This window comes from Dasypus novemcinctus, chromosome 13, assembly GCF_030445035.2.
Source record: "Dasypus novemcinctus isolate mDasNov1 chromosome 13, mDasNov1.1.hap2, whole genome shotgun sequence".
NCBI classification, from domain to species: domain Eukaryota; kingdom Metazoa; phylum Chordata; class Mammalia; order Cingulata; family Dasypodidae; genus Dasypus; species Dasypus novemcinctus.
In genome coordinates, this window is record NC_080685.1 from 87,763,769 (window position 1) to 87,787,277 (window position 23,509).

Sequence of the window (23,509 nt, forward strand, 5' to 3'; positions counted from 1 at the left end):
ATGAGCAAGAGGGTGCCAACACTTGAAAGTCAGCACCACAGAGCTGTAAGGGATGCCAGCAGAACAGCCATTTTCCCTGGAGAAGGGTTGGGCCAGGCACAAAACATGTGACCTGACCTGTAAGCTGCCTACCAATTTGGAAGAGGCACCCCCTTCTACCTGGTTATAATAGCTGAACATGGCCCTTGTACTGGGAATTTTTGCGGTCTACTGCAAAACAAGCAGATAACATCTGGACTTAAAGTTATTTAGTGGAATTAGAAAAGTAGGTCGGTAGATCTAAAAGTAAAAACATATATATGTCCCCTCACTTACCCCTATGCACTTAAATATAATCCTGCCATAAGGTAGAGGGAGATGGACTAAATAATAACCCTTAAGGTCTCTTGACCCCAACATTACTGAGCCAGGCAAAATGTCTTGAATCATAGAAGACCCTCAGAAAATATTTGGAGCTATTAATAATTTTCATTCTGAATAGTGCCATGTATTGGCAACAGTTAATAAAAACAGATTATGCTGGATCTCATCAGGTTTTACTGGGGCTGTTTTACAGAAAATTAAGGAGGAACGCAGTTGCACCTTCTTGCCTGCTCCCCACTTTCCTCAGCAGAAGCTTCTGATAGCATTTCCTGACCTTTAGGGGTTCTCTGTTTTTCTACCAGACTGCTTTATAGCGGTGAACAGTTTAAGAAGCTGCTGGCATGGAACTGCATGTAGGATATTGAAAATAAAATCAGCCTTTCCAGGCGCTGGGGAAAAGTGTTTATTCTCCAGCCAACTGCTTTGCTGGGTGTGTCAGATTATACTTAGTTTTGCCAAATATAAAAAAATCAGAAGAATTGGTGGTACTACAGACCAAGTCTCTGCTGTTTACCAAACATGGAGTTATTTGGCAGGACAGTGAAGGGAGGGTCTGTCAGCCTCACACGTTTGTATGAAAAGACAGTTACCACATGAGAAGAGACACCCAGTGTTTTTACGTAAAAGGTCCACCTGTATGCTAAGGGGTTTAAAACTTAAGAAAGAAAATCTGGTTGTTCTTTATATAAGTGAAACTTGAAAATAATGGAATCATCACAGCTTCTTAGGTTTAGGAAAGAGAGACTTACGAGGATATGAACAAGCTAAAGGATTTCCTCCTGCATTTTTCCTTTTCCTTCTGTTTCATAGTAGATGCAGTGTAAAGGCAGGCAGCCATGACCTTCAGAATAGAAGGTGAAAGCCCAGGACAGGAGCCAGAATTTCAAGTTGTACTATTAGTTCTAGCTATTCCTTAATTTTAAAAAAAAAGAAATCTCTGCAAGACTGGCATAATGTCTATCTATGTTAAATGTTGTCTGAGTATAGCATGAAGCAATATAAAAACAATCACCCTGGGAGCAGATATGGCTCCTGTGGTTGAGCACCTGCTTCCCACATGGGATGTCCTAGGTTTGGTTCCCGATGCCTCCTAAAAATGGGGGGGAAAAACAAGGCAAGCAAACAAATGAAAAAACCAACTCAGGGGAGCCGATGGGGCTCAGTGGACAAGTGCCAGCTTCCCACATGCGAGGTCCTGGTTCAGTCCCTGGCCCTGGTACCTAAAAAACAAAACAACAACAAAAAAATCACCCCGTATTTATTAAATGCCTATTGAATGTGAGAAATTCTACCCAGTTCTGAAATGCTAAGCCAAAAAGGGCTCATTTCCATTTCCCTGTAAAAGGAAGGATTATAATCTGATTTTGTACTTTTTAGCTATGATGGCTAAATCTTTTTATTCCTTCTACAAAATTTAGTTTAAATTGAAAGTCACAGATGATCTAAAATAAACTTTCTAATTTTTTTCTTTTAAGTTTCATGCTCTTTTATTCAAATAAAGCCTTACCTTACCTAGGTAAGGTATATAACAGAAAAAAAAAAAAAAAGGAACTGCTCTACTCAAAGCAGGGCAAATCTCATCAATGGCTCCTACAACCCCTGAGCCTACCCCCACATGTGAAAACCACTGCCCTAAAAGAAAAACAGCTTCAAGTCTCCGAACAGTAAGAATAGGGGTAAAAGGGAGTAGAAGGGTGCCACAGGCTTAGACATTCAAGCTTAGGAGTCCTGGACTTTTTAAAGAAGAAAAGCCACTTTTCATTTCCTCTAGATTTCAAGATTACTCCTGGGGAAAAAAAGAGGGAGATCTGGTGAAGGGTGAGCAGGTGTAGTTGGCATTAAAGACCTAGTGAGAACGAGAGGGTGTTGGGAGTAATATCTTTGTACTTAGGAGTGTTATCAGTTTCAGGGAACACTACTAACAGTCTTTGCCTCCTTAGAGGGGGTTTTGTAAACTTCAGAGAGGTGGTTAATATTAGATTTAGAGATATATCAGAATCTGTTTACTAGGGAATCTATATAGTGAAAGCACAAAGCCCTGCCATCTACTTCTAGATGTCCGTTGGTGAAGCTGAACTAGACGGGGCTTTCCACTGGCCCTGAGTCAATTTAAGTAACAGCTGCTTTCCTTCCATTTGTGCTTGCAGAAACAAGAAAAGACCTCTGACCGCTCATCAATGCTGGAAGTAGAGAAACGGGTATGTGTGTGCTTTCCCCTCTCTTTCATCTTTTCTTCTCTTCTGACTTTCTTCAACTTTGTTGTTCGTGCCAACAGAAAAAGTTCATCTTAAGAAGGCGGGAGTTGTGCCACATTCCATTCCCAGCTTGATAATAAATTCTTTTTGTCTGACTCTGGTCAGCAATTTGATTGCTAGTCCTTTTGGCATCCTCACTTGATCAGTACTTTTCATGTATCCAGTCTTGGGGTGGGAAGGTTCCTTGGAAATTCATCTCATACGTTGTTTGGCCACCAGGCAGAACTGCACACACACACATATACTTGCAGTATGTTTTGGTTGATTATAAATCATCATACACAAACCCTCCCATCACTTTGAACAGAAAGGAAGCTTACAACAGGACCCTCTGCCATCAATTTAGAACTTGTGACTTGAAACATAAGCCAGCAGTCTTTTGCTCACTCTGACTGATGGGAGGATTTCTGGTTCAATTGCTGACCTCCTTCTGAGTGCCTTCAGAGTATTTTTCTGGAATTTGACATTCTTGGATTGGGAAAACTCAATTAGATTTATTGATGAACCCTAGCATGGATATGACCCAAGGGTTATAATATGTTCCCATCGTTCCTGTTACTGTCTGTTTAATTTGGAAAGCAGCTGAATTTTATGTTTTATTCCCTTGGCCTGTAACCAACCCTCCTTGGTGTCTCATCTAATCAAGGAATCCTCCTTGAGTTCAGGCTAAATCAGAAGGCACTTTTTGGGAGAGAGAACTACATTAAGGAGAGGGGTCTGTTTCTTTGCAGACAATGATGCCTATTACCCTGCTCTCCATCTGCTCCCCATCGTGAGAAAAGCAGTTCACTAGGAGTGTGGGGGGCATCACTAAAGGTCATGATGTCTTTTTCTTAGTAGAGAGCAAAGGTTCTTGTCACTTGCAGTCATCTGAAATTCTGTGAAATCGTCAACTTCAACAATATCTCAAAGTGCCCTGGAATTATTTTGGCTGCGTATTAACAAGTTGCTTCCCTAAATGTCTTCTAATTTTCTGATGGGAGACTTAGATATACTGTGACTTTTTGTTAGTAAAAAAGCCTCGTCTCAGAAGTGGCAGGATCAGATAGTGCTCAAATCTCCTGGGTAAAGTTTGCCTGAGTCACTTGATAAACCCCTCTGACCGTGGAGCTGCTGATCATATGGCAGCTGGAAGGTAACGTTTTGACTCCCTTCTAAATTCTTCAAGTGCTCAACAGTGTCATTGTTTTTAAATAGGAGAGGCGAGCCTTGGAACGGAAAATGTCAGAAATGGAGGAAGAGATGAAGGTATGAAGAGATTTTCTTTCTCTCTTTGTATGCCTGTTCTCTGAATGCCTGCTAAAACCAGATATTTAAGCAGAGGCCTACCCCCTCCAAATTTTGGTTTAAGTTCAACATCCTCAAGGAGAGATGATGTGTGAAATGGGGTGAGCACCTCTCTCCAGCCATTTGTTAGACTCTCAGCTCACAGACCATCCACTGGGTCCACCTCAAAGCTCTTCTGGAAAAAAAATGCTACCTTTAGTTTAAGTAGAGATCTCTGGAAGGCCTGACAAAAACCTGAGTTAAATTTTTAAGGTTTTCCATGCTGTGGAGCACAGAGTTGGCTAAAGGGTCAGAACAATTCTCCAGCTCTGTGATGTGTCACACTGGTACTCCTCCCGATCCCAGGCCCTTGCTGAAAGGAACACAGCTTGAGTCATTCTGCAGCAGAATGACAATTTATTGGCGTATTGGTTTCCTGCCCCAGGTCGTTTCCCCTGAAACGTTCAGCAATGCTTGGCACTCTCCCACTGGAATAAGCTCATGTCACCAGATATACTTCGCAACTCGCTGCTTTCCTCTCTCCCCTACCATGACCTCCAACCCACCTCCATTAGCCACTTTTTTGGACAGCTGCCATCCTGGCTAGTTTTGATTGCTAAGAATGGGCAATCTGCCCAAAGGAGTCACTTCACAGCAACAGGAGGGAAACCTAGAGCTGCTCAGGGTGGCCACCTGGCTATGATTTCAGAGCTCTGCAGTATGTGATGCCACATGCCCACACATCCTCAGCTTTTTTCTTCCTTGAAGGATATTATTTTCTTGGACATATGGTTCAAAGCATTCATTTGGTGAAACAGGTTCCTTCACTTGGGAGCAGAAGCACTGGGGCAGCAGTAGGCATATTCCCACTTCTCTTTCTGTGAGCAATTGTCCCTAACCTGCACTTGGAGCACTTTGGGAGTGACGTTTGTTTCAGGGGCCTAAAAATACTGATTATTTACTGAAGGAACTTTTCAGGACCTGACAAAGTCAAGGTTTACCTAGGATCCAGTGCTCGTAATCCTGTTACTCTTTATATTTCTAGTATGAAGAATAAATGACAGCCCCCTCCCCTGCCTTCTTTACTCACCATCCCAAGACTGTAACTGATAACAGTCACATGGAATTTCAAGCAATACCTATTTATATCTCAAAAAGAGCCATTTTAAAGCTCCCAAGGTGATTCAGAGCAGCAAGAAGTAGAAATAATAAATGGTTGGTTCCCCTGAGATGATGGAAATAGTATGATCTAACACCCTTAAGCTCCTCCATCTTCTGGTTTTACCATACAGGATTCTCTCCCATTTAGAATAGTGTGTTGGGAGAGCTAAACGGTTCTTTATGAATGAATCCCACAGCTCTTGGTTGCATAGGGTGCTCTTCCTATTGTTAAAACCCCCTGAGTTATACCATCTGCATCTTGTTAGGCAGCTCTCAACGATGCTCATTACGAAATGGCCTAGGTTCCTGCGACCCAGCAGGCAGTGTCCAGTCGGCCTCTCGCTCCCACGCCCTCGCGCTGCATCCCCCAGGCCTGGAACACCTCTCCTCCCCATGCCTGGTCGGCTCCTACAGGGCACCCCCCCTCTTTTTTTTTATGCTGGTGAAATATATAACATAAAGTTCATTTTAACCATTTTAAGTGGACAATTCTGTGACATTAAGTACACTGACAATGTTGTGTAACTTTCACCTCTATTTCCAGAACATTTCATCATCCAAAACAGAAACTCAAACCCATTTAGCAAAAACTCCCCATTCCCCCATCCCACCACCCCCCAATAACCACTATTCTGCTTTCTGTCACTATAATTTGCTTGTTATAAGTATTTCATGTAAGAAAAATCCATGCAGTATCTGTCCTTTTGTGTCTGGCTGCTCTCACTCAACATGATGTCTTCAAAGTTCATCCATGTTGTCACATATATTGGAACGTCATTCCTTTTTGCAGCTGAATGATATTCTATTGTGTGGATGGACCTTAATTTGTTTGTCCATTCACCTGTCAATGTTGTGAATAATCCTGTGATGAACCTTGGAGTAAAGATATGTATGAGTCAAAAAAAAAAAAAAAAAGAAGAAGAAAGAAAGAAATGGCCTAGATGCTGATCAAGAGCAGATAGATGAGGCAGAAGTACGCAAGAGCCCAGAGCCAGGCCATACCCTCCAATCAAGAAGACTGTATCATATCCACTAAGGCCCACACACACAATGATCCATAAAGTATCCAAAGGTAGAGAAATTGAGGTCCTTTCTTATTTCTCTTCCAAATCTAAATTGGCAACTTTGGGAGCCCCTTCAGTGGTTCTATTTGCTCTAAATCTTATGGGTTGACACAGACTTACATATTTCTCTGTCCTCATCCTTTGAGACTATGATTTCCTAAACTATGTCATGAGTTCTTCCCTTTCCTCAACAGAGATCATATTATATAAAAGTGTTTGCTCCCAGCCATAGGCCACTTGCTAGCCAATATCAAAATCAGTTGTGTCAGCTGGTACCACATCATGACTGTTAGCCCCCAAACCAGTAGGTAAGCTGATTTCAAGACTGATTTTTTAAGTTAAAAAATGCACCCATTCAGTCAGTTCCCATTATTCTTCATTACCCATTACAAAGCCAAATGAAGAAACATCTGCAGACTCTAAGGCCCCTAAACATCATTTGTCAAATCAAAGCCTTAATATCAGGTTTGCAAAGAGCCCAGCTCCCCCTAGAGGGCTAGGAGGAAGGTGCATTTCCAGTCACACCAATTTTATGTTTGTATCTGTATATTTGGAGTTTTGATCCTTTTGGGGGGGACCAAAAACTTCAAGTTTACAGACTCAAACTTTATAAAATTGCTGTGATTTGCTCTAAAGAAGTTTAGGAAAATACTTGGTTACCTGTCAAGCTCTTTATCCAAACTACTTTTTTGATGGTAACCAATTCTCTAGAGTAGTTAGTGGCCCAAATCTCTGTGTACTAGGTAGCCGGCCAACAGTACAAGTAACTGTCTTGTTAAATCGGGAACCCAGTAGAGCTTGGGGCTAGTCTGCATGCTTGTGGCATGCTCAGTTTATCCACAGATGCTCAAACCTTCTTGGAGCAATCATTAGGAAGCAGTTTGGGGACTGACCTCCAGTGAACCCTGAATATATAGAGTAGATGCTTAAGGAGACAGTAACTGCTTTCTACTAGGATCTTGTTTTTCTGACTCTAGTAAATAAAGTACGAAGACTGCAGGCCAGTGTTGGAAAGTGAAACGGGGTAACCATGAGATGGGCTCACCCATATATATGGGGCTCTGTGGTTCTGACATGGGTTATGCCTTACTGGTCTCTACTTGGAAAGGTAAGTATATATAAATTTTCCCCCAGGAGAAGCTCTACTCAGATCCTGGATTGGAGTAGCATAATATTTCAGCCCCTGACAGGTGTTCATTTCATTGTGAACTGTACTAGGCCTGCCAACATCAGACCTGGTTACCTTTCTACGACGTCTCCATTCAGCATCAGCCTCCTTGTCAGACCCTTCCAAGGTCCTTGCATGAGAGGAGCCCCGCAGCAAATCCCTTTTTAGCTTGGTCTTGAAATTTTTATTTAATTTATTCTAGAAACATCCCTAGCCTGATCCTTCCCCTGAGCTCTGCCCTTCCCCGCCCTACTCTATGCCCTGCTCTCCTCTCCATCCCCTTGCCACTCCATATATTCACTACTGCTTCGTATTGAACATTCTACCAGATTGTTTCCTGCCTCTCTCCTTCATGCTGATAACTTCCAAATTCTCCCACCTCAGTCTGCTTGTACTCACGTAGCTTGAGTCACTTTCATTGTTAATGTCTTTGATGTTACGCCTTGAGAGCTAGGGACATATAATGTATAATCACAATTGTATTGAAAGCCTTGGCCCAGTATAAACACCAAAGACAGGTAAGAGCCAGGGACTTCCCATTGATTCTTAAATTTGGTCCCTTCCCATCTCTAAATTTTTCCATACACTGCACCATGATCTCCCGCCTCTGTCCTCTCCGTGGCTGAGTTGCTTGCAGTGGGCAAAGAGAATTGCGTAGTCCCTAAACTTTAAGGGCTACATGGAACTATGTGGCTGTTCTACCTTTTTTCCAAACTGGCTCTTCTCCATGTTTGGGGAAAGAGATATTCAGCAGTTTGTCTCTGCTTGTTTTTCCTTCTCACTGTTTTGGGGGTTTTTCCCCCCTCATGCTATCTTTCATTTCCTTACTTCTTCACTTCCAAACAACTGACTCCACTAATCTTTCATTTCTATCATTCTCATACATGTGGGTATGAGGGACTTTTCTCTGGTACCTGGAGGCTTTTTTGTCATTATAACCTACAGAATTGTCCAGTTTCATCTATGAAACCCAATTCTCATAACAGAATCATTCCCCTCCTCCCAAAGAACTGCCTGTATCAGTTTAGGGTCAATACAGATGAACAGTTATGAAGGACAAGTAACAGAGTAGGCAGGCCTGTGATAAAATTTCACTTATTTAATCTTTAGATCCCTTATGGGATGAGAGGTATTAGGAAGAATATCTGTGAGCTGGTTTTTCTTTTCTATTTGCAACACTGACAGACAAAAGGGCTGGACTAGCACATCAGTCCAGACAATTCTGTCATTGTTGGACATTTAACAATTTCTCCAAACTTTCATGCACAGCTATAATTTCCAGAGTACGAGTCTGTTTGTAAACACCTTAAGCAGCAAACAGCCTCTCTTTGAACTGGGACAAAGGGAATACAGTTAGCTGTGAATTTAGTGATGCACATAATCAAATAGCAGGTCAGAGGCAGGTTAACAGTTATTGGATCCTGGAACAAGCTCTTGGACTGCAAAGGAGAATGAGCAGAGTTAATGAAGCAAGTTAGAGGACCAGCCAGAGAACTGCCAGTTCTTTATTATTTTGGTATGCATTACTTCAACCTTCTAAATGGTTCATGACCCATACAGAAAATGTTTAAAAAACAAATCCCTCTTTTATTCCCTTTTTATTTTTAAAAATAAAAAATAAATCAGGTAAGAGAAGGACCTGTAAAGAAAACACATGGGGGTAGAGGAACAAGTATGGGGGGAAGAAGGGAGAGAGAAAAGGGCAGCAACTAGATTTAGAGACACACAGTCCTCAGCTCCCATCCCAATGATGATGAAGAAGGGTCCCTGGGGCTATGGTTCAACCATGTTAATTAAGTTCATAAGTCCCCACATAGCGGGCTGTCATTCCCAAAAACAATCCAGATGTGGTTTTTGAGATGTTCAGTGGTTGTATTCATATGTCTGACCTGCACCATATTGAGACCTTAGCCAAGAATCACAGATGCAGCTCTCCCCTCCCTGGTGCTTTTCCCCATCATTCCCTCCCATTCGCTCTCATTACTCCTGCCTTTCTCATTTCCTTTCTTGCATGTGAACTAAAAACAAAAACAAAAAGTCACGTGATTTCTTTGTCCTACTTTTATCTCCTCTGGTCTGTCTTGTCTCTTTGTCTTGTCTGTCTGTCCCCTCCATGTCTCACTCTCTACAGAACCTCCACCAGCTAAAACAGATTCAAACCTTGAAGCAGATGAACGAGCAACTGCAGGCTGAGAACAGGGCCCTGACCCGAGTGGTGGCCAGACTCTCGGAGTCCATCGAGTCCTCGGAAACCCAAGAGCTCTAGTTCTTGCCCCTCCTCTCCACCTCACTTCCCTCCTCCACTACTCCAGGCAGGTTCACTCTTCTTGTTGGTCCCAGAAGCTCTGTGTTCATCCCCGCTCCATCAGAGCCTCCTCAAGCAGGTTCCTGTAAAGGTTGGTCATCTGGAGATAGAAGGAGCCAGGACTGAGACCACAGAGTGGGGTATAACATCCTAGGTCAAGAGAGGCAGTGGGGTAGCCCTCGACTGGCCTAGCGGTATATTTGGTAAGCTCACAACACAACAACCTTCTCCTCCCTTAGAGACTGAATATGGATTTGCTTACTTTGCTACACTTAGGTATACACATATGTATGCACATGACTGTGTGTACAGCATACACAGTTCTTTGATGGGGTCGTTACCAAACTGAGCTAGAGCTTTCTTAGTCAGCAATGACCCAGATGCAACCTGGTGCCAAGTACAAGCAACTGGGTTTTTGGTCCTAGACTCTAAGTTGTAAGTAGTTGGTCTGGCACCTAGGGCAGGAGCTCTTAACACTGTCTGCACATTAGAAGCACCTGGGAGCTTTTAACAGCTGCCAGTGCCTGGACTTACCCCCTAAGAATGAGGTTTAAATGGTCTGGATTGAGACCCAGGCATCAATGTTTTCAAAGCTCCCCTGTTGATTCTTAGGTACAACAGGATTGAGTACCTTTGCCTCTTGGATACCAGGTAGAACTAAAACCCCACGTTTGACAGCATTTCTAGATGGGGAGGCCTAGAACTGAAGGCTAGAGGATCACTACTAGCCGAAATAGACTCTCCTTCCCACCATATGAGCAGACTTGGATTCGTATTCTTTACCTCCTTCCCACAGTAGTCTTTACTTTCTTCTACCTCCTTGGAAGGCATTGCTCTCATTGTGTCACAAATCTCTGGGCCCTAGGGATTTGTCCCGCTGAATGTGTGGCCTGTAAGGCAGAATGTACCCTTAAAAAATGGGACCCTTACACAACCAAGCCCTCCCTACTGAGAATGGCTTTGCAAAGGGATGCCAGCAATGGAGCATAGAGAAAGAAGGGATTTGCAAGTAAGAACCAAAAAAATGTGTTTGGTCAACTGGAGCGCTTCCCTGCCAGTGGGTCTGAAAGACAAGTTCACAGATAACTTGTTTTCCCATCCCAAGATGCAGTCACCACTGCTGAGCAAATTCACTCTCTGAAATGAATTTTTAATTCTCAGCAACAATCCAATTAGTCCTGACCAGGTCCTGTTCTTTTTTCTGCCTGTTTGCTTTGCCTTTGGCATCAGTAGCTCGCAACTAATACCCACTAGCTCTGAAGCAGCTAAATTACCATAAGGGCTAAGCTAATTAATATCCTACTGCAGGAAGAAAATTGAAAGAGAAGTGCTGCCATGGCTCTGAAGCTTTCTCACCCTACTTACTGAATGCCTCTAATAGGTCCAAACTCCATGCTTTAAAATAAGCCAAAAGATTCCTGGAAAAGTTAATTTGGGGTGAGCTAGGACTTTCCCCAAAATGTTCAGTTTCCATCTTGTGCAAGATACTATAGGATATAGAGCAAAACTAGATTTCATGCTTTCAGTAGTTAGTACCAGTGACAACAGCTGTCATTTATTAAAGCCTGTACTAAATACTTTATATGCTTTATCACCTTCATTACCCAGAACAATCTTACTTGTGAAAAAAACTGAGTATCAGATTAAGTAACTTGCCCAAGGTTACTCAGGGAGTTCAAAGTGATAGAAACAAAATTCAAATATGTGAGGTTCCATGGCCCAAGCTTTTATTCCTGTTATGTAAGCTGTCTACATATTTGATAAAGAACCTTGAGCCATTTGTTAAGCATATGGCCTAAAAATTCCAGAAGAATCTATTGCACTACTACAACATACCCCCAGCATTGCAGCTGAGAGATGAAGTATAACCTGCTTTCTCAGCACTCTGACTTCCCTGCTGAATGTAAACTTCCAAAGAACCATTTACCTACCAAAAGCTTTTGCCACCGTAAAGAAAACCATTGCCTGGCATATGACCTTCTGTAGCAGAGTTCAGCACCCTGGCCTATCAGTATGGCCCAGAGCCCATACAAATAGGAAAAAAAAAAAAAAATCGGAAGAATAATACTTAATGATCCATGAAAATTATATGGAAATCAGACTTTGGTGTCCATAAATAAAGGTGTATTGGAACTGAGCCATGCTCATTCATTCATGTATTATGCCCATGGGTGCTTTTGCACAGACAGCAGAGTTGCGTAGTTGTAACAAAGAGGTGGTGTGACCTGCAAGGCCTAAAATATTTACTCTTTGGCCCTTAATCACAAAAGCTTGCTGAGCCCTGCCTTGGGGAAAGATAACTAAACCAGACTGGTAGTGTGGTCAAGAGATTTTGCCTTGCCTGACCTCCCAAAACCACTCCCCACCCCACCCCCTTTTTTTTAAATAATCCTCTGGAGAAATTGCCTTATCCCTCAGCATATTGTGCAAGCGATTTAACCAAGAAAATATAAATAGGGTCTCTCTTCCCACTACCCATGAAGCTGGGAGCAAAACAGTTCAGGAAAAGCTCATTGAGTCCCTCTCACCCTACAGCTTGCCTCTTTCTCTGCAGGTTCCAGACTTTCTCATCCTCTTCCTTTTTAAATCATTCCTGATTAAAGGATTATAAGAAATAATATTTGCGAATACATGTACTTAGGTTTTTTTTCGAAGTAACTTAACATCAAACAATTTTATGGAAATTTAGAAATTGAATTCCAAAGAATTAAAGTACTAAAGCTTTGTTAGACCACCTGTTTATATAGTGCTTTCAAGTGTATTCTTATGTAAGCATTCTTTAACTTTAGGCAAGTAGGAGATAACACTGTTCATTTTTCCCCTTGTCTCTTTTAAGAGTAGTTTATGAGGCTTTTCTCCCCCCCTTGATTTCTACATTCCTTTTCTTGTACTTTTTGACACTCCCTTAAGATATCAATTGCAGCATGTTGCAGCTGGGAAATTGCCTTGTCCAATTTTTTTTCCCCCAAAGAATGGAGTTCTTAATGTGGAAATAAATCACCAAGCCTTGACAAGTTGTTTGTAAGAAGAAAAAAAAAAGCTTAGTTCCGATTTGTTGGGCTGCTATCAGTGAAATGCAATCCATTGCCATATAGAGTTTCTTCCCCACCTCTGGAATCCCATTATAGAAATATGGCTTTCAGAGTCTTACTGCTGTCTAGGCCACAGGCCCCAAAATGGGACATTGGAGAGCAGATGGCAAGGTGAAGGGTTATGAGGCCACCTGGAGCTGACTTTTTTTGAAAATCTACTTGAGTAAGTTTCTGAGCACTCAATTTTGGCAGGCAAACTGTGGGGGTAGAGGTGTGAAAGAGAGGGCAGCCAGAGCTGCTTGGAGGTAGGAGTGGCAAGGACAAAGGTCTGAAATTTTTATTTTGATATTTTCTGTATTGAAGTCCTCTTAGTGAAGAGTTTAGAAGACCTACTTGCTCTCCCACATTCAAGGAAATACTCATAGTGGCAGTAGAAATACTCAGTATCACATGACACATTTTATGTGTCAGCACACTTCCACAGCTCTTACCTCCTGTAGACCACAGACCTCAGAGAGCCCCTGTTTTATGAGGAAGTAGGGCAGGGATTATTCTTTTATAGGTATCAAAATGGAAACGCAGAGAGCTCAAGTGATTTTCCTAAAGTAATACAAAGCGTCAGTGACCATGCTGATGCTGAAATTTCAGTTTCTGGACTTCTGGTGTTTTTACTCTCCCTTCACCCTACCTCTCTTACCTTAATGAAAGAATAAGCACACCTGCAATCAGTATTATCTTTGCTATTTAATAAATGGGTGCCTTGGACTAGTTATGAAATTCTTGGTTTCCTCATTTGTGGAAATAAGGATAAACAAGAGTATCCCAGATTCATAAGGTGCTAATGAGATCCTAGAAGTAAGAGCTTCTAGCACAGAGCCATTTACATTATAAATGTCTAAAACTTTTTTTCTTTTTGTTCCCCTAAGCCAAATTCTTTATATATCTGTGATGCATTACTTTCAAAGCATAAATGTGTGCGTAACAGATACATATTTATATAACTTAATCTACATTTTCCCTGAGATACCAGAAGCAAAGATGATATTTTTCGAGGTACAGTTAGATCCCATAAGTGGTTAATTACAAAACCAGAGTTAGAACAAGATAGGCCTCATGACACCTCAGCCCAGGCCATCCTTCACTGGCTGGTGGGAGCCACTGCCTGTGGTAGCAGTTCTGTATATCTGAGAGATTAGTCAATCAAAGAACATCTGTACTGAACAGATGTGGATGTAGAGTCCTGTAGCCTTCCTGGTGAAGATTTTCCTACCTTCTAATTTAAATTTCTCTTGCCGCCAACAGGGCCTACATATGAACTGTATCCTTGTCTACATCCCACTAGGGTTTTTCAGGTGTACACTTTACCTGTCAAAGTGCCTAATCACATAGAAAAACTTGGATATCCAGGCTGGGGCTTGGGGCTGCTCAATTTCCTTGATTCCATAAATTGGGCAACATGTTCCAAGATGGCAGAAGTTAGAATTGAATTCTTCATTCCCCACCCCCAAAGGTGCCTATTTCCTGGAATTGCATCATCATCCCCTAAAACTGCTGCTAATATTTTTGGATATAACTTGGTAATTATCACCAAGGGGCTTTGGGAGGAGTTAAATGCATGCCTAATGCTTACTCTGCCTCGCTGTATCCATGAGCTCCCTGGATTTTAGTGGTAGAAGGTGGATATGTACAATGTGACCAGCAAGAATTTTGCTGAATTATTTCACCAAAGCCATCTGGAAGGAAGAACACTTAAATAATCTCGTGCACATGGCAGGAAAGCTGAGTTCTGCCTCTCTCCCCTGCATTCTTGTTTTTGATGGGGTGTGAAGCAGTGTCCTCCTTTAACTCTTTAGTTGACCTCTTCCTGAACTCCTTCCCTGTGTCCTCACCAGCCCACATTGACACTGTCCCCAATTTCTGTAGGCTAGCGGTAAGTTTAAGAGCAGGAGCACTTGAAAATAGTCACTGATTCAGCAGAATGAAAGTATATACCATGTGAAACATGAAGTGTGCATTCAAAGAAATAAGATATATTCCTAAATGTGCTAGTTTAAAAGATGAAAGGGCTGTGGTCTCCCTCAGTTACTAATATTACCAACTCGCTACATAGGAAGATTTGAGAGAATTTCATCCCTGGGTGAAGGGGTGGTGACAGGTCATTACATAAGCTCGCAGAAGGCCCTGCTCACCAGGCGGACCTGGCCTGGTCAGGGAGGGTGGAGCGAGTGGTCGTGCCAGGCTCTAACACCCCTGTCCCTCTCGCCCTTACAGGTGTTAACAGAACTGAAATCCGACAACCAGAGGCTGAAAGATGAAAACGGTGCCCTTATCAGAGTCATCAGCAAACTGTCCAAATAGACTAGGCTCCATATTTAGGAGGGAAGAGACAGCATTTGCTGCCCTCAACCCTCTTCCAACCTTTGTCTTCCAACCAAAAGAAGTGAATATTTTGGTGGAAGGACACTTCTCTCTGAACCTCCTCCAGGCACCTCCTTTTCACTGTACATTTTCTCTGCACACTCAACACCCTGTTTCCTCCCATATCCCTACCCCTTAAGTTTTATTTGAAGCATGACTGTGATCATTGGAACCATCTGGAGAGGACCTTGGGGAATACACCTGGCTCAGCTGTGGATCCCCCAACTTCCTGCTGCTCAGCTACTTTGTCCACATTGGATTTGGTCCAAACATGTAAGGTCTCTACCCTAACCAGTACCCCCCAGTCTTTTACACTGACCCAGTGTCCTCTGATATAGGTGAGGCTTGTGGTGGCCACTCCAGGGTCTGTCTGGGATTCCAAGAATAACAGGAGAATGTTGAAATAATCACTGAAAAGCCTCTTGAGCTGTGTTTCTATTCGATTCCAAGGTGACTGCAAGTCTACTTTGAGGCGCTCTATTCTTCTTCACCCCTCAGGAACTTACTTTAACTCCCCACTGGTGTTACTTTTATTTTTTCTGTCAACAAACCAGTAACATCCCTGACTAGTCTTAACCCCTATTCCTCTTACATGCCTATGCCCTTTTCTTTCCCCAGGGCTCAGACAATCCTGGCATCATTTATTCCTTTTCTACCCTTTTATTTTCCCTTCTCCCTCCCCTAACCTCACCCCTTGATGTAAAAGCTAGAGCAGAGTATCTGACATCAGTTGTCTTTGGCCATTATGGAAAATCATGTCTCCTGGGCACTCCAGAGACTAGAATAATTGCCTTGGTTGGCAGCATCCCTGCCCTCTCTCTGAAAAGCTAGACCATGGTATAAGCAGCATCCTTTCTTATTATCTCCTACTTGTTTTCCCCTAAAAAGTGCTTTTCTTTATTGGAAAGTCTAGGCTCTGACTACTGCATTCTGCCTTACCTCCCTTGGACCTTGTTTTCCTCACTTCACAATGGCACCTGCTCCTAATGAAAAATGAAGACATTTCAAGGAGGCATAAGCACTGGGGAGCGTAGATTGATAGGAAATAGATCAGGGAATGGAAACAGGGTGGAAAGACATATAGGGTATAAAAGTAGAGTATCTGAGGACACTTGCAACCTTGTGGCAAAGAAGATGGAAGGTGGCAGCCCACTGGGCCGCAAGAATTGTGGTGAATTTGTTTCTTCTGGTGGTTAGATTTAGAGTAGAAACATTTGCTTTCTTAGGGGCCAACAGGAGAAATGACTTCTTAAGAGAGGTTTAAAAGGATGAAATAGTTTCAACTCATTGGCAAAAGCCATGAAATCTTTGAGTGGCAAGGCCCAGAGGTCATTTGGTCTAGTTTTCCATTGTTGGGTCACAAGGATCCCCTGCTACCACAGCTCTGACCCATAGTCAGGTAGCCTCTGATGACGCATTACTCCATGGTTAAGCAACTCTGGTAACAGAAAGTTTCCTAATCTGTGCTGAAGTCTGCCTTTGGATTCTTCCAGCAGTCCACATCTGCCCTTTGTTGCCCTTCTGGGGTGTGCAGCCCGTGATCCCCCTTAATCTAATCAGCTGAAGCATCCCTGGTTCTTTCAGTCCTTCCTCAAATGGCATGCTTTTCATGCCAGTCACATCTTGGTGATCCTCCTCTAGACAAAAAATATGTCATGCCCAAACCTGGACAGAATACTCCATAAATCCAGTATGAAATTAACCTAATAGTTCTTGGCAACCCAGCGTTAATAACTTAATATTTTTGCTTTTTGTAGGAGTCTTATCCCTTGGTTCATTTTGAGTATGCATGTCATTTAAATCCTCATCATTTTAGGGTGGCCGGTGATATTCAATACTTAGAGTGGTCCTTTCTCTTAACATATACTACTACCTCCATCCACTTTGATTTTCTTTCCAGGTTACAATGACGGTATAGTTCTCCATGGCCCTCTGAAACACCAAGTGTGCTTTAAACCAGAAGCTACAATTCAAGATCTCAATCCCAAAATAGGAGATATTTCTCTTCTGGCAAAACCCCATATTCAGAGTATACAAAACTCTCTTCCATTTTCAACCATTTTTCAAGAGTAACTACCACCATATTGGAATTTTGTATTATCGCAGGAGTACTGTAAGCTTGGTTCTCAGGGAATGCTAACTTAGAGTAGAAGTTTCTTATCTTCCACTAAAGGTATTTCTTTCATTTTAGGGAGAGAGAGCAACACAAGATATTGACTAATTGGTTCTCCTGGCACTTACAGATATTGAGGATGGGGCTGCTATCTTTTTTTGGGAAACGGGAACTAGATTATTAGGAAAACATCTTGACTTTCATTCATTAGGTAGACAGGGTAAAGGGGTTGCAGAGAGTTCCCTCATATCTACTTGTGCCTTTCAAAAGAGTTGGAGGCAGTTCTCAAACTCTTAGATTGGTGTCCCTGCTAATAGCAGCCCTTTCATGTTAAAGCTGCATTTTCTTGCCAAAAAGTTTGCCTTGTGGACCAAGAAACTTAGAAGTTTTTCAAACTCAGGAATACTGGAGTCTATGGCCAAGAACTCATGGAAGTATAAACCATCCTAGGGACTTTCAGGCACTCTCCCTTATGCAATTAATTTTATTAGACAAATTAACTGAATTCTGGTCACTCTCCAGAGAACAAAATATCATTTCTTCACAACTCCCATTTTGACTGGAACTCCCATGAGGTGTAGTGGTAGTCTTCTCCTAGCCAGCTATTTTTTCTATAGGTGCTGGCATCAGCAGGTCTGCCTTCTCTTGTGTTGCTCTGACAATACCTGCTTTTGGACAGTTCAGTAGCCACCAACCTTCAGTCCTTACCTGCTGTTTTGGATATTCACTGAGCACACCAGGTGCTAGCCAATACTTGGGGCTTAGGTTTGTCTATAATGAAATACCAGGAATGGGGTAGAGAAGATTCTAAGAATAGCTTTATACCTTCTGTTCTCATTAATATGGTATTTTTCAAAACCAAGCTACCCCTGTGGGAGTAATGATTTGGCCATTCCAGAAATTCTCTGGCTGAATTTTGCCGCTTTGCCTGATTGTTTTTCAAGGACTGCTTATCCTTTTGCAGATAGAGCCAGAACATTATGACTCTAGCCCTATCCAGTACTCTACTGTAACATGGCTGTGCAAATCTTAGGGTGTTGACTCTAAAGAATCAAAAGAACAGACATGCCTTGGACTTGATGCACTGAATTCTTTATTGAGCAGCTCATTTGATATTTCCTGGAACCTGCCTGTCTTATTCTATCCAAATGCAGGATGGGTTTGCTTCTTTTAGGGACTTTCCCTGGTTTCTATCCCAGCTCCCACCCTGTTTTTAAGGAGACCTAGATCCATTTATTGCCATCTGAAGCCTCTGGTAAGGTTTCAGATCTCTGTTTTGTATCATTTCACACACTCCCTCTGTCCCAAGCAATACATGTGCTTATTGTTAAGGAAGCAAGGTGGCTAACAAAATGTGCATGAACAACTATTTCTCCACTGGGAATTTTAATTGAGCCAGAGATGAGGGAAGAAGAAGAAATTCTCAGAGCCATCCAGTTTTGTTTGGTCTCTGGATTTCTGGCCCCGATACAGCCATTCAAGCACAGACAGACACTGCCTCCTCTCAGAGAATGGCCATTGTTTCAGTTGGGGGCACTGGTGCAGGAGATGGTCCTAGTAGAGCTGGCACTTCTGAGGAGGTGGGCACAGGAAGAGAAGGGAGCAAAGAGGCATGGAAAAGAAAACGACTTCAAGTGTCTCCAGTTGTTCAGCTTCCAGGCTGCTTTGTACCTCAAAAAGGAAAGCCTGAGGGGTTCAGCAACTAAGTCAATAGGAAGTGAGAATTCCTAGTTCCACCCCACCAAAAGCAACTGGTTTCACTGGAGCTTAACAACGAGGTGACACTACACATGAGTCCTGGTATCCTTCCCTCTAAGGCATCATCAGGGACTTCATCGAATGCCCATTGTTTATACTGACACTGTACCTAGCTCTGGACACAACAGCTATGGTCCCTGCCCAAATCTAGGTCCAATTATAAGCGTAGATCTGGACCACCATACTGGTTTTTAAGGAAGATTCCCAATCCCTCAAAGGATGTAAGTTCTTCTGATCCAAAAACCAAGGCAGCTTTGAAGACAGCATGAAAGGATAAGACCCTAGGAGTCAGAACTGGATTTTTAGGCCACCTCTTATTAGCTTTGTGACCTTGGACAAGCCACCACCCCTGTCTATAATGAGATTGGACTAGATAATCCTAACATCTCTTCTAGGCTTAAAATCCTGTGATTTATTCATTCCTAAGAAGGTCAGAACAGTTTAAACTCAGAGTTTCTACTGTTTCTAACATCAAAATTCAAGAGCAGAAATTTTTGTTTTCTTCTGGATTCAAACTGTTTAACACCAGCATATCAAGGTTGACTTCTTATCCTTTTGGAAAGTGAATTGAATAGTGAGGGTAATTGAATTGTATTGGAATTGCTTTCCCTTCTAATGGCTAGGTAAGAATTAAAACCTGCAGAGGTGGAAATTGGTACTCATAGGGAAATGGATAGAAAGCAATTTGTTGCAAGCAGCCTTTGGACAAATTGTTTTATAGAAAATAGAGCTGCTGCTTCATAGGTTTCCTCAGCCATCTTGAATGTGGTCTACGTGGCAGACTAACTGCATTTCTGCTGAGTGCCAGCTGGATCCTAGTCTTGAAATCTGCCTTTCAGCAGCAAAAGAAAATCTCAATTTTTAGTTCCATTGAGCTCCGCTGGATTCTGGACTTTCAGAAGTAAGAGGTTCCAGTGCTGTTCAGGATGGTCCTTCCTTTAAAGCAGATTTGCATGGGGCAGTACCAATGAGTAAGAACTTACAAATCCAAAGTCCACATAGCCACATCGCATAGAACAGCATGCAAGACTCCTGCAGGACTGGTGTGAGTGGAAACCCAAGAAATGGAGGTGAGCTGCTTGTTTGGTGAGAAGAAGTTAAAAGGTCAGGAGCTTTGAATATAGAGCAGAATGGAGGCAGTAACTCTGCGAGGAGGGAGTTATGCAGAAACAAAGCTTTGGCACATGGAAACGAATGTCTTTCTGGTAACCTCATCCCTCCTGCCCCCAGCTGAGGGGAGCTTTTAATCAGCTTGCATAATGGTATTGACGTTGCTTAGGAGCAGTGGCCCCTATCAGGGACAGCTCTGGATCACTTATGTTCTGATTAGAGTGGAAAATGGATCAACTTCCTTGCAGCCCATGAACTGCCATTGTCACAGCAACGAGGGAATGAAGTTGTCTCTGAGGGTTGAGAAAAACCGAATAGAGAATCTTGACTAGCCAGCCAGTAGCTGCATGGTAAAAGAAGATGTGTTCACTTTTCCTTTGAGAGTTGTGGTTGAAGATCAGAATTGAACCTAGACATGGCTTGTAACCCAGTATCCCAGAAGCCCCTCCTTGGGAAGAACTGTAAACAAGAAGTGGGTGTGTTCAAAGACCAACACCATTGATGAATGTTCTGACATTTCCTAAGAAGGTCTGATAATTTGAGGATTAGTCTTGCTTCTAACCTATGTGGTAAAAATATGCACATTTACTAGCCCAGAGCTGTCAGCCCCATATAGAAGTCTGGCATATTCTTGATTAGAAATGAAACCTCAGAAACCAATTTTATCCAAGTGTATTATTTTGTTAATTCATATCTTTTGCTTTTTCCTCTCCATTCCAATCTCTCACAGGACTTCTCTCTGAGCCATTCTCCAATTCATCTGCTTGTCATTTTGGACTGTGAATCTGCCAGAAGTGATTTTTTGTTGTTTCTCCTCCAAATTTTCCCCAATGCTTCCAATAAACTTTTTCTTGGGTGGCCCTTACAGTGACATCAGGATGCTCTTATGCCCTTCCAAAATAAGCATACACTTCACCCATCCTCTCCCTCTTATCTCCCCCCTCATTTTAATTCTTGGTTTTTCTCACTTGGGGCTGATGGTGCTTTGGAGAGGAGGTTTTCCATGAATCAGTCCAGATTCCTGGAGGAATTCCATACACCAGCAACGACCACTACCACCCTGTCCTCCAGTTTCAAAGTTCCCTGGCTATGCTAGTGGCTTCCCAGGACAGGGTTTGACTCCTAGGCCTTTGGTTCAGAATTGCTCCACGTTCCTGCAGAAAGGCAACGGTTAAGGAAGCAGAGCCATTCTCCAGGACTTGGTGTTTGTGGCTGGGTCTTCCTAACCATTCTCGACCGATGAGGGCTCGCTGTATGACTTAACCCATAGCCATGGGTAACTGTTGTCTAGATTACTCCTGAGAGGTTTGACTGTTTCCACCTTAAGACCAAAGTGTATCTTTTCAGAAAAAAAAACTTGATTAGTATGTCAGTGTATCTCTTGATAGTAACTCAGCCCATTCCTGCCTAGAAGAAGAAAGGATTCCGAAAGGCATGCTAACTGTGAAGAGCCTCTCAGGAGAGCCATGTTCTCGCCTACACAGAGCTGGGGGTCAGTGTGCAGATCCTGAGCATGGGACGTGCTGTCCTAGTGAGTCTCTCAAATATCTCTGCCCTTAACCTTTTCTCTCTCACACACTACTGAAACCTGGAACCGATTCCAGCTTGTCCTCTGGTGAAGAGAGACCAGGTAAAGAGGCTAGAGAAGAAAGGATAGGAGCTCAAGCACACACAAGAGGCAGGCTGCAGGGATAGGAGAGGGTTCTGGGAGAATGCAGCATCCCCAAATACCCCCTTTTCTAGCCAGCATCCCTTGAAAGATTGGGCCTGCCACCTGGCTGGTGCCCCAAGTAGGTCTGTCACCTCTCTGGGGAGGGAAGGGATCTCTTTCACCCTTGTATGTCCCCTCCTGGAGAAGATACGGCCTGTTCTCACTCGAATGGTTCAGACTCGGGCTTTGGCTTCATGGTTTTCCTCCTTTCATTCTTCCCTCTGCCCTGACCTTAATTAGACAGGGGTGAAAATAGCTGTTAAGAAACACCACAGCACTCCATGTCTCTCCCATTTTAGGTGTAGCGTTTGTCTCTTCTCCATTCACTCACCCTTCACTCCTGACTTCTGCTTCCACCACAGTTAAAGCACTAGATGTAATGTTTTCAGCTGAGTTGTATGGATTAACTTCAGTCAATTGTAAATACACCTGGGGTGGGGTGGGGTTGTTTAGGGAGGGGAAGCCAGACTCGCTTTGTGAACTGAATGTATTTTTATGCAATTTTGAGTGGCCTTTCAACCCTGAGATGAATGATTTTGTTTTACTGGTTGTTATTATATAGTATTATTAAGTATTCTGTGTTTGAAAGTTTGGTAATAATAATATTCACATCTCTGACTCTATACACAACAGTATTTATAAATGAGTAAATAAAACTGTGTTTTAACTTTGTGACTGTGTCTCCACCATGTTAAGAAATGGGATTTATGAAATCCCACATCCAGGGCAGCGTCTTGCAGTTTTATTTCATGTTACCCCCATCACCGTCGGGGCCTCACTCTCCTACCTCCTGCACTAAGAGGCCTCTTCCCCAGTGACAGCCACAAGTGAATCACGTCTGTAAGAGCAGGGTCTCTGGAAGTATCAAGACAAGTGCTAAGTGGGGACAGACCAAAGAAAAGCCTAGACTGGAGGTTCAAAAGAACTGTAAGAAGGAAGCAAGGTTCCAAGTAACTAAGTATAATTGTTTCTTTGAAGACAGCGTGCATGCTAAGTGACAAGGATGTTGAGCCCATCTACATGAGCACTAGGATACTTTTGTACATAGAAAAGTTGAGGTGCAGAGAGATGGAGGTTTTTCTGGAATCATAAAGGTCTCCTGGAGGTCTTTCTTCACCGTTAGCTCTCTGCTAGATACATAATGGTCTTCATTAGGTTATTGCTTTATTCAGGAGATCCAAAACTGCTCCATAGCTCCCAACTACAAATGTAGCTAATTTAGGGGTTGTTGGAGGGTAAAGCCACACTCAAAGGGGCCATACCCCGGGAGGAGGTTGCTCAGGCCCTTTGGCAGGGTTGTAGTTCGGTGGCCAGGTCTGACCTTGCTTAGCCAAGGTTCCCGTCTGCTTTCTCCATCCAGCAAGCCCTGTCCCTGGCTTTACCCAGCCCTGCGTTTTCTGCCAAGCAGAAATCCTTGGTCACAGACTTGGAGTGAGCAGAGGGAGGTCCAAGGGACGATTCCTTTCCCCTGTCATCACCCAGCTGTTGTAGCCCAAACAGCAGCGGAACAAATGTACATGATGTCATGGTTGAAGAGTTCAGACCTGCCCTAGAGCCTGAAACAGGCAAAGAAGCATGCCTGATGCAAGGGGTTCCAAGACCCAAATGTCATTTCTCTTTCTGTAACCCCCACTGGGTGCGGTGAGGACTGTGGAAACAATCCCCCAGCAGTCATGTGGCCTAGCCCCCCACAGAGGAGGGCCCACAGCTTCCCTGTAGCAGATGCAGCGCTCACGGGTTCAGCCAGGAGAGCCTGTTGTCAAGTCCTGTCCTTTGTGCTAAGCA

At 43.0% G+C, this 23,509-nt stretch overlaps 1 protein-coding gene across 2 annotated transcripts in view; it reads left to right on the forward strand.

Annotated features, from left to right (window-relative positions):
- The window catches only part of PPP1R12B (protein phosphatase 1 regulatory subunit 12B), a 252,830-nt gene extending 230,434 nt beyond the window's left edge, over positions 1 to 22,396 (forward strand). The window contains exons 22-25 of one of the 2 annotated variants that reach the window (XM_004481913.3): positions 2,511 to 2,561; positions 3,816 to 3,866; positions 9,409 to 9,589; positions 14,886 to 22,396. In XM_004481913.3, the coding sequence (XP_004481970.1) occupies positions 2,511 to 2,561; positions 3,816 to 3,866; positions 9,409 to 9,543 (237 nt within the window). In that variant the 3' untranslated portion in view covers positions 9,544 to 9,589; positions 14,886 to 22,396. The remainder of the gene's footprint in view (positions 1 to 2,510; positions 2,562 to 3,815; positions 3,867 to 9,408; positions 9,590 to 14,885) is intronic. The other variant, XM_004481915.3, reaches the window with a different exon arrangement.
- Positions 22,397 to 23,509: the final 1,113 nt, after the last annotated feature.